At 44.0% G+C, this 10480-nt stretch overlaps 1 protein-coding gene and 2 long non-coding RNA genes across 14 annotated transcripts in view; 2 read left to right on the plus strand and 1 right to left on the minus strand.

Moving 5' to 3' along the window:
- The window catches only part of asic1b (acid-sensing (proton-gated) ion channel 1b), a 438689-nt gene extending 428822 nt beyond the window's left edge, over positions 1-9867 (plus strand). For 3 of the 4 annotated variants that reach the window (XM_052474068.1, XM_052474065.1, XM_052474066.1), the window contains 4 exons: positions 2326-2417; positions 4002-4081; positions 4629-4730; positions 7931-9867. In XM_052474068.1, the coding sequence (XP_052330028.1) occupies positions 2326-2417; positions 4002-4081; positions 4629-4730; positions 7931-8026 (370 nt within the window). In that variant the 3' untranslated portion in view covers positions 8027-9867. Of the gene's footprint in view, positions 1-2325; positions 2418-4001; positions 4082-4628; positions 4731-5049; positions 5117-7930 lie in introns of all 4 variants that reach the window. The other variant, XM_052474067.1, reaches the window with a different exon arrangement.
- LOC127910400 (uncharacterized) lies at positions 1089-2308 on the plus strand. 3 transcript variants are annotated; one of them, XR_008074671.1, is made up of 3 exons: positions 1089-1350; positions 1525-1640; positions 1869-2308. It is a non-coding gene; the product is annotated as an uncharacterized LOC127910400 (long non-coding RNA). The 3 variants fall into 3 exon arrangements; XR_008074672.1 differs by having other exon boundaries at positions 1927-2308; XR_008074673.1 differs by having other exon boundaries at positions 1985-2308.
- Positions 5573-7919, minus strand: LOC127910398 (uncharacterized). 7 transcript variants are annotated; one of them, XR_008074665.1, is made up of 4 exons: positions 7578-7919; positions 6740-7410; positions 6182-6293; positions 5959-6013 (listed from the first exon to the last, which is right to left on the minus strand). It is a non-coding gene; the product is annotated as an uncharacterized LOC127910398 (long non-coding RNA). The 7 variants fall into 7 exon arrangements; XR_008074669.1 differs by lacking the exon at positions 5959-6013 and having other exon boundaries at positions 6027-6293; positions 6740-6963; positions 7131-7410; XR_008074668.1 differs by lacking the exon at positions 5959-6013 and having other exon boundaries at positions 6027-6293; positions 6740-7074; positions 7131-7410.
- Positions 9868-10480: the final 613 nt, after the last annotated feature.

Raw genomic sequence — 10480 nt, forward strand, 5'->3', positions numbered from 1 at the left:
AGTTTGGCCACTGATGTTGGGCGATTAGGCCTGGCTCGCAATCGGCCTTCCAATTCATTTCAAAGGTGTTCGATGGGGTTGAGGACAGGGCTCTGTGCAGACCAGTCAAGTTCTTCTACACCGATCTCAACAAACCATTTCTGTTTTAAGATTTCCCTACACTGGAACTATGGGGCCTAGCCCAAACCATGAAAAATAGCCCCAGACCATTATTTCTCCTCCACCAAACTTTACCGTTGTCGGTCTTGTAGCGTTCTCCTGGCATCCACCAAGCCCAGATTCATCCGTCGGACTGCCAGATGGTGAAGCGTGATTCATCACTCCAGAGAATGCGTTTCCACTGCTCCAGAGTCCAATGACGGCGAGCTTTACGCCACTCCAGCTAACGCTTGGCATTGCACATCGTGATCTTAGGCTTGTGTACAACTGCTCGGCCATGGAAACCCAATTCATGAAGCTCCCGACGAACAGTTCTTGTGCTGACGTTGCTTGTAAAGGCAGTTTGGAACTCGGTAGTGAATGTTGCAACCAAGGACAGACCATTTTTACGCGCTTCATGCTTCTGTACACGGTGGTTCCGTTCTGTGAGTTTGTGTGGCCTACCACTTCATGGCTGAGACATTGTTCCTCCTAGATTTTTCCACTTCACAACAACAGCACTTACGGTGGACCGGGGCAGCTCTAGCAGGGCAGAAATTTGACAAACTGATTTTTTGGAAAGGTGGCATCCTACATGTACTGTGCCACGTTGAAAGTCACTGAGGTCTTCAGTAAGACCATTCTACTGCTAATGTTTGTCTAAGGAGATTGCATGGCTGTGTGTTCTATTTTATTCACCTGTCAGTAACGGTGTGGCTGAATTAGCCGAATCCACTCATTTGAAATGGTGTCCACATACCTTTGTATATATAGTGTATAATTTAGTACAGTGAAATCACAACAGGAAAAATTTCCTTCGTATGTTTCCCTCAATGGCGGATCCAAGCCAGGAGGAAATTATCTGAAGGCAAACTACACACACATGCACACGCACGACCACAAATGATTTGCTCAACCTGAAACATCTGCTCAGTCATCTATATGAAGATTAGAAACAGGAAATCATGCAGGCGAGGAGAGGGACAGCCTGCCGTGCCAATCAATGCTCAATTGCTGTTAGATGTGGGTATTAAGTATGAAGTGGACTTGTTGGTTTTATTGAAGGTTCCTAGATGCCGTCTCCTGCTGTTGTGTCCTTGATCAAGACACTTAACCCCGAAACTGCTCCAGGGGTGCTGCACCGTGTCTTTAAGGTCTGGGTGTCTTAGGGGGTTAGGAGAAAACAAAAATACTAATAGCTGTGTCTTTAAGGTCTGGGTGTCTTAGGGGGTTAGGAGAGAACAAAAATACTAATAGCTGTGTCTTTAAGGTCTGGGTGTCTTAGGGGGTTAGGGGAGAACAAAAATACTAATAGCTGTGTCTTTAAGGTCTGGGTGTCTTAGGGGGTTAGGAGAGAACAAAAATACTAATAGCTGTGTCTTTAAGGTCTGGGTGTCTTAGGGGGTTAGGAGAGAACAAAAATACTAATAGCTGTGTCTTTAAGGTCTGGGTGTCTTAGGGGGTTAGGAGAAAACAAAAATACTAATAGCTGTGTCTTTAAGGTCTGGGTGTCTTAGGGGTTAGGAGAAAACAAAAATACTAATAGCTGTGTCTTTAAGGTCTGGGTGTCTTAGGGGTTAGGAGAAAACAAAAATACTAATAGCTGTGTCTTTAAGGTCTGGGTGTCTTAGGGGTTAGGAGAAAACAAAAATACTAATAGCTGTGTCTTTAAGGTCTGGGTGTCTTAGGGGTTAGGAGAAAACAAAAATACTAATAGCTGTGTCTTTAAGGTCTGGGTGTCTTAGGGGGTTAGGAGAGAACAAAAATACTAATAGCTGTGTCTTTAAGGTCTGGGTGTCTTAGGGGGTTAGGAGAGAACAAAAATACTAATAGCTGTGTCTTTAAGGTCTGGGTGTCTTAGGGGGTTAGGAGAGAACAAAAATACTAATAGCTGTGTCTTTAAGGTCTGGGTGTCTTAGGGGGTTAGGAGAGAACAAAAATACTAATAGCTGTGTCTTTAAGGTCTGGGTGTCTTAGGGGGTTAGGAGAGAACAAAAATACTAATAGCTGTGTCTTTAAGGTCTGGGTGTCTTAGGGGGTTAGGAGAGAACAAAAATACTAATAGCTGTGTCTTTAAGGTCTGGGTATCTTAGGGGGTTAGGAGAAAACAAAAATACTAATAGCTGTGTCATTTTAGACAATAAGTTATCTTCTTCTTCCTCTCTTCCCTCTCCTCTTGGTTGACAGTGATAACATCCTGGTTCTGGATATCTTCTTTGAGGCTCTGAACTACGAGACCATCGAGCAGACGAAAGCTTACGAGTTCGCAGGGTTGCTGGGTAAGAAAATGCTGGTCAGCAGTTGATCGGAAATTGCTGAACAAAATAGCAAATACAGTTATTATAAGTTTTAATTAAATTGATTTTAACCACCCTGAGGTGTGTCGTTATAGCTGAGTACAACATTTTTCAATTATGTTTTAGCCTGTGAATACAAACATGAACTCAATATTACTTAATTTACTATGGAACCAACATTTCAGGTTTCGGACACAAAGCCGTTGCCTATTTTTCATCATGCATGTTTCATCATGTATGTCATGTGTTTTCAGGTGATATTGGTGGTCAGATGGTTCTCTCCATGTGTTTTCAGGTGATATTGGTGGTCAGATGGGTCTCTCCATGTGTTTTCAGGTGATATTGGTGGTCAGATGGTTCTCTCCATGTGTTTTCAGGTGATATTGGTGGTTAGATGGTTCTCTCCATGTGTTTTCAGGTGATATTGGTGGTCAGATGGTTCTCTCCATGTGTTTTCAGGTGATATTGGTGGTTAGATGGTTCTCTCCATGTGTTTTCAGGTGATATTGGTGGTCAGATGGTTCTCTCCATGTGTTTTCAGGTGATATTGGTGGTCAGATGGGTCTCTCCATGTGTTTTCAGGTGATATTGGTGGCCAGATGGTTCTCTCCATGTGTTTTCAGGTGATATTGGTGGTCACATGGGTCTCTCCATGTGTTTTCAGGTGATATTGGTGGTCAGATGGTTCTCTCCATGTGTTTTCAGGTGATATTGGTGGTTAGATGGTTCTCTCCATGTGTTTTCAGGTGATATTGGTGGTCAGATGGGTCTCTCCATGTGTTTTCAGGTGATATTGGTGGTCAGATGGTTCTCTTCATGTGTTTTCAGGTGATATTGGTGGTCAGATGGTTCTCTCCATGTGTTTTCAGGTGATATTGGTGGTCAGGTGGTTCTCTCCATGTGTTTTCAGGTGATATTGGTGGTTAGATGGTTCTCTCCATGTGTTTTCAGGTGATATTGGTGGTCAGATGGGTCTCTCCATGTGTTTTCAGGTGATATTGGTGGTTAGATGGTTCTCTCCATGTGTTTTCAGGTGATATTGGTGGTCAGATGGTTCTCTCCATGTGTTTTCAGGTGATATTGGTGGTCAGATGGTTCTCTCCATGTGTTTTCAGGTGATATTGGTGGTCAGATGGTTCTCTCCATGTGTTTTCAGGTGATATTAGTGGTCAGATGGTTCTCTCCATGTGTTTTCAGGTGATATTGGTGGTCAGATGATTCTCTCCATGTGTTTTCAGGTGATATTGGTGGTCAGATGGTTCTCTCCATGTGTTTTCAGGTGATATTGGTGGTCAGATGGTTCTCTCCATGTGTTTTCAGGTGATATTGGTGGTCAGATGGTTCTCTTCATGTGTTTTCAGGTGATATTAGTGGTCAGATGGTTCTCTCCATGTGTTTTCAGGTGATATTGGTGGTCAGATGATTCTCTCCATGTGTTTTCAGGTGATATTGGTGGTCAGATGATTCTCTCCATGTGTTTTCAGGTGATATTGGTGGTCAGATGGTTCTCTCCATGTGTTTTCAGGTGATATTGGTGGTCAGATGATTCTCTCCATGTGTTTTCAGGTGATATTGGTGGTCAGATGGGTCTGTTCATTGGCGCCAGTATCCTCACCATCTTGGAGCTCTTTGACTACCTATATGAGGTAAGCATTCATTTTGTAAATATAAAATGTTTCTACGTTTCCTGTCAGATCTTTCTTCAAAATTGTATCCGGTGTGTCCTGAAACAGTTTATGTCTTGGGGTTTCCGGTGTGTCTTCTGTTGCTGTCGATTTGTATCAGAGGAGCAACCTCCCTGGGTAGAATAGCTTCCTGTTCAACAAGGATGTCTTTCTGTTTACTGTATGTTCATGTACTCATAATTAATTCTATCTATATAAAATAAAACATACAAATAATGGAATAATTGGAATAAACTGGGATCAGTAGCTTATCTCATTATTGTTAACATTACTGACACTAGAAATCATGGCTGTGTATGTACGATCAATTGCCTTTCAATGATATAAATTTTTCTTTACTATATTCATTTGTCTCAATACGAATCCAGTAATAAACAGGGAAACCTGTTCACCAGCAGTTTGTAAAAGATAAAGGAAAACAGATGAACAGTCAGTTGGCTGCATTCCAAAAGTCTGGTTCTCTGAGGCACTGCTTCAAAGACCAGCTACTGTGTTTGCTTGTTTGCAGGTGATCAAGTACAAGCTGTGTCGGTGCTCAAATAAGAAACACAAACGCAGCAACAGCAACGACCGGGGAGCAGCTCTGAGTCTGGAGGACGTCAAGCGCCATGTCAGTAGGCCAGCTCTATCTCTGGCTAAGTATTTGCAGTGTCTGGAAAAAATTGTTGGACCAAGACAGGGTAGATAGGGGGGAGAAAGACAGGGAGACAAAAATAAATAAATAAAATAGAGAGAGAGGCACAGTGATAAAAGAGAAGGTGCGAGATTGTGGAAATGGTTTCAATTTAATCACGGATGGTCTGTAGGACCGGCCAAGTGGGTTTACAATGAGAGCTTTGGGTGGGGGTGACAGCTTCTGATTTTCAAGTGTACACTCTTGGCAAAAAGGTTCCAAAAGGGTTATTTGGCTGTTTCCTTTTTGGTTCCAGGGAGAAGCCTTTCTGGTTTCACATAGAACCATGTAGAACCCTCTGTGGAAAGAGAGAGAGAGAGATGGTTGGTTCGCTGCATGGAGTTATATCATCCTCCTTTACCCTGCATTCCTCCGTTTAATCCGTTCCTCCGTTTCATCTTTCTTACCCAAAATGGCACCCTATTCACTACTTTAGACTTAGTAGTGCACTATAAAAGAAAAGGGGGATTTTTGCAGGGTGATTTTTGGCAGTATTTTCTCTTTGGTTTCTTTCCAATACAGTATGTTCACTCCTCTCTACTACCGGAAGTCTTATTCCTGTCTGTGTTCCCTTTTCGCTCATCTCTCAGGCTCTGTGTGAGAACCTCTTATTCCTGTCTGTCCTTCCTGTTCGCTCATCCCTCGGGCTCTGTGTGAAAACCTCTTATTCCTGTCTGTCCTTCCTGTTTGCTCATCCCTCGGGCTCTGTGTGAGAACCTCTTATTCTTGTCTGTGTTTCCTGTTCGCTCATCCCTCGGGCTCTGTGTGAGAACCTCTTATTCCTGTCTGTGTTTCCTGTTTGCTCATCCCTCGGGCTCTGTGTGAGAACCTCTTATTCTTGTCTGTGTTTCCTGTTCGCTCATCCCTCGGGCTCTGTGTGAGAACCTCTTATTCCTGTCTGTGTTTCCTGTTTGCTCATCCCTTGGGCTCTGTGTGAGAACCTCTTATTCCTGTCTGTGTTTCCTGTTCGCTCATCCCTCGGACTCTGTGTGAGAACCTCTGATTCCTGTCTGTGTTTCCTGTTCGCTCATCTCTCGGGCTCTGTGTGAGAACCTCTTATTCCTGTCTGTGTTTCCTGTTCGCTCATCCCTCGGGCTCTGTGTGAGAACCTCTAATTTCTTTCTGTCTTCCTGTTCGCTCATCCCTCGGGCTCTGTGTGAGAACCTCTTATTCCTGTCTGTGTTTCCTGTTCACTCATCCCTCGGGCTCTGTGTGAGAACCTCTTATTCCTGTCTGTGTTACCTGTTCGCTCATCCCTCGGGCTCTGTGTGAGAACCTCTTATTCCTGTCTGTGTTTCCTGTTCGCTCATCCCTCGGGCTCTGTGTGAGAACCGCTTATTCCTGTCTGTGTTTCCTGTTCGCTCATCCCTCGGGCTCTGTGTGAGAACCTCTTATTCCTGTCTGTGTTTCCTGTTCACTCATCCCTCGGGCTCTGTGTGAGAACCTCTTATTCCTGTCTGTGTTTCCTGTTCGCTCATCCCTCGGGCTCTGTGTGAGAACCTCTGATTCCTGTCTGTGTTTCCTGTTCGCTCATCTCTCGGGCTCTGTGTGAGAACCTCTTATTCCTGTCTGTGTTTCCTGTTCGCTCATCCCTCGGGCTCTGTGTGAGAACCTCTCATTTCTTTCTGTCTTCCTGTTCGCTCATCCCTCGGGCTCTGTGTGAGAACCTCTTATTCGTGTCTGTGTTTCCTGTTCGCTCATCCCTCGGGCTCTGTGTGAGAACCTCTTATTCCTGTCTGTGTTTCCTGTTCGCTCATCCCTCGGGCTCTGTGTGAGAACCTCTTATTCCTGTCTGTGTTTCCTGTTCGCTCATCCCTCGGGCTCTGTCTGAGAACCTCTTATTCCTGTCTGTGTTTCCTGTTCGCTCATCCCTCGGGCTCTGTGTGAGAACCTCTAATTTCGGTCTGTCTTCCTGTTCGCTCATTCCTCGGGCTCTGTGTGAGAACCTCTTATTCCTGTCTGTGTTTCCTGTTCGCTCATCCCTCGGGCTCTGTGTGAGAACCTCTTATTCCTGTCTGTGTTTCCTGTTCGCTCATCCCTCGGGCTTTGTGTGAGAACCTCTTATTCCTGTCTGTGTTTCCTGTTCGCTCATCCCTCAGGCTCTGTGTGAGAACCTCTTATTCCTGTCTGTGTTTCCTGTTCGCTCATCCCTCGGGCTCTGTGTGAGAACCTCTAATTTCTGTCTGTCTTCCTGTTCGCTCATCCCTCGGGCTCTGTGTGAGAACCTCTTATTCCTGTCTGTGTTTCCTGTTCACTCATCCCTCGGGCTCTGTGTGAGAACCTCTTATTCCTGTCTGTGTTTCCTGTTCGCTCATCCCTCAGGCTCTGTGTGAGAACCTCTTATTCCTGTCTGTGTTTCCTGTTCGCTCATCCCTCGGGCTCTGTGTGAGAACCTCTTATTCCTGTCTGTGTTTCCTGTTCGCTCATCCCTCGGGCTCTGTGTGAGAACCTCTTATTCCTGTCTGTGTTTCCTGTTCGCTCATCCCTCGGGCTTTGTGTGAGAACCTCTTATTCCTGTCTGTGTTTCCTGTTCGCTCATCCCTCAGGCTCTGTGTGAGAACCTCTTATTCCTGTCTGTGTTTCCTGTTCGCTCATCCCTCGGGCTCTGTGTGAGAACCTCTAATTTCTGTCTGTCTTCCTGTTCGCTCATCCCTCGGGCTCTGTGTGAGAACCTCTTATTCCTGTCTGTGTTTCCTGTTCACTCATCCCTCGGGCTCTGTGTGAGAACCTCTTATTCCTGTCTGTGTTTCCTGTTCGCTCATCCCTCAGGCTCTGTGTGAGAACCTCTTATTCCTGTCTGTGTTTCCTGTTCGCTCATCCCTCGGGCTCTGTGTGAGAACCTCTTATTCCTGTCTGTGTTTCCTGTTCGCTCATCCCTCGGGCTCTGTGTGAGAACCTCTTATTCCTGTCTGTGTTTCCTGTTCGCTCATCCCTCGGGCTCTGTGTGAGAACCTCTTATTCCTGTCTGTGTTTCCTGTTCGCTCATCCCTCGGGCTCTGTGTGAGAACCTCTTATTCCTGTCTGTGTTTCCTGTTCGCTCATCCCTCGGGCTCTGTGTGAGAACCTCTTATTCCTGTCTCTCTCCTTTCTTCTTCCCTTCATTTTTTCTGATAATTTGTTCACTTCTCTACCCTCAGACGCCCTGTGAGAACCTGCGTACGCCGGGTTCGTATCCTGCCAACATGCTTCCTCACCATCCAGCACAGGGCAACTTCGAAGACTTCACATGCTGAGCCAATCAGGAAAAAGCAGGAAATACCTGAGCCAATCAGGACAGGAGGAAGGAGGAATAACCTGGCTGGCAGTATGCAACCAAAGTCAACCGTACAACAAGAATATCTGACGTGAACGGATTCTCAATATGGAAACTTTTCTTACTGTCTGAGAGGAGGGGGAAAATATCAACAATCACAACAATTACATTAAGAGAGAAGAAGAAGATTTTTCCAAACATAAATATCTGTAAAAGTTCCAGAACATTTTTGGGAATTTGGAATCATAAAAGTAAATCCTGAATGTTCTATGTCTGGAATAGAACCAGGAAACGAAGACTCTACTCTTCAAGATCACACTGCAAATATGGACTTCTCACTCTAAAACAGACAGATATGGGAAATGTATCTAACTAGTGTACAGACACAGCACTGTACAAAAAACATCAACAGAGCCTCATGCCTTTATAACAGCCAACACCTGGCTGTCAGTTGCTGATGGCTGGCCTATTAGGATAGTAGTATGATGGGGATCAATTCCATTTCAATTCAGACAATTAACTTCCCGAATTGACTGAATTGGAATGGAATTGACCCCAACCCTGGTCAGTGGAGAAAAGTTGTGCTTCACTCAACTCCACTGTAGATATCGCACCGTAACTGCTGTGATGCTTCGTAGGGGTACAGTTCCAATGGGAGTCTCTGTCTGTCTTGAGAATGTAGCCATCTCCACAATGGGTTACATCAATAACAACCAAGATGAGTAGTGGAAGCATTTAGGGAGAAGGTAGTAGAGAGCTCTACCATTTAGTAAAAACGTAATGGTGAACTTTTCAGGTCTCATCTTGTAAATGCATGCTTGTATATCGTCTTCTGCATGTATTACCTTTTTTTTAAAATTGTTTAATTCTTTTTCATTTGCATTATTGCTGCCAAGTTTGCCTCGATGATACAGGAAGAAGATGATGCTCCCCTCCTAATAGTGCGTGTGCGTGCGTGCGTGCGTGTGTTTGTGTAATGAAATGTGTTGGTTTGTGTGACCAGCCTGGTTGAATCCACCAGATAGCAGCTGAACCTCATTCCAACAACACGCCTTGTTTCATTAATCCATGTTAAATGTGTGCCCTATCCTATAATCCCAAATCATCCCCTAGCAACTATGCCGTACGTACTTGTATGGAGACAATTCCACCTGTCACAGACAGAGCTTCCACATTGTGTACGCCAATCCAGTCCTCTCAGTTGTACAGTGCCTAGGGAGTAGTAGGGGCTACGGTTTGACATGGGATTTAGGAATGACTTGTGAGACGTGTTACTTCCAGTCTATTCATTTACTCATGGTCTTGTGGGAAGGGGTGTGTGGGAAGTTTTCCAGAAATCAGTTCATTTTGGTTTCCCTTGTAATTCTGTGCGGGTTTTGAAATGTTCTGTATCTGTGTTCTAGTCGCAAATATGTCATTATCAAAGCACAATTACACCGATATGTAGAGGTGATGATGTAAAAGAAAAAGTAGATGAATTCTTATGTATATTCTCATAATACCAAGGTTTTTTTATTATTACAGTGTAGCAGTTTTTTGGGTTTGTTTTCTTTGCTACAGAATAGGGTTCCAGCAACATTCCCAACATTTCCAGGTTTTTTTCAGAAATCCCCGAAATCAGGAGGGGAATCTTCCGGCTGGAAATACTTCGCCCGGGATTTCCCAGAAAACCTGGGAATTTGGGAAAAGTTGCAGGTATTTTGTACCCGTATTACATAAACATACATATTGCCTGATAGTCCAGTCTCCATCAGGTTACCGACTGTTCTATTTATCTAACAAAGCATATTATAATAAAATTTAAATATCATTTTGAACATTTATTATTCTATGGAGGTCTCCTTTCTTGTGTGTGTGTCAGAGCCGTGTGTGTAGGTGGCAGGGAAGTCAGGCGCAGGAGAGTAAAACGAGTGTAATGGAGTCCTTTTAATATATGTCCACTAAATGAACATACATAATATACATGGGTACGAGGAACCGTTGCGCACCTATACAAACACCTATACAAACACCTATACAAACACCTATACAAACACCTATACAAACACCTATACAACCACCTATACAACCACCTATACAAACACCTATACAAACACCTATACAAACACCTATACAAACACCTATACAAACACCTATACAAACACCTATACAAACACCTATACAAACACCTATACAAACACCTATACAAACACCTATACCAACACCTATACAAACACCTATACAAACACCTATACAAACACCTATACAAACACCTATACAAACACCTATACAAACACCTATACAAACACCTATCCAAACACCTATACAAACACCTATACCAACACCTATACAAACACCTATACAAACACCTATACAAACACCTATACCAACACCTATACAAACACCTATACAAACACCTATACAAACACCTATACCAACACCTATACAAACACCT

This window comes from Oncorhynchus keta, chromosome 21 (assembly GCF_023373465.1).
Source record: "Oncorhynchus keta strain PuntledgeMale-10-30-2019 chromosome 21, Oket_V2, whole genome shotgun sequence".
NCBI lineage: Eukaryota > Metazoa > Chordata > Actinopteri > Salmoniformes > Salmonidae > Oncorhynchus > Oncorhynchus keta.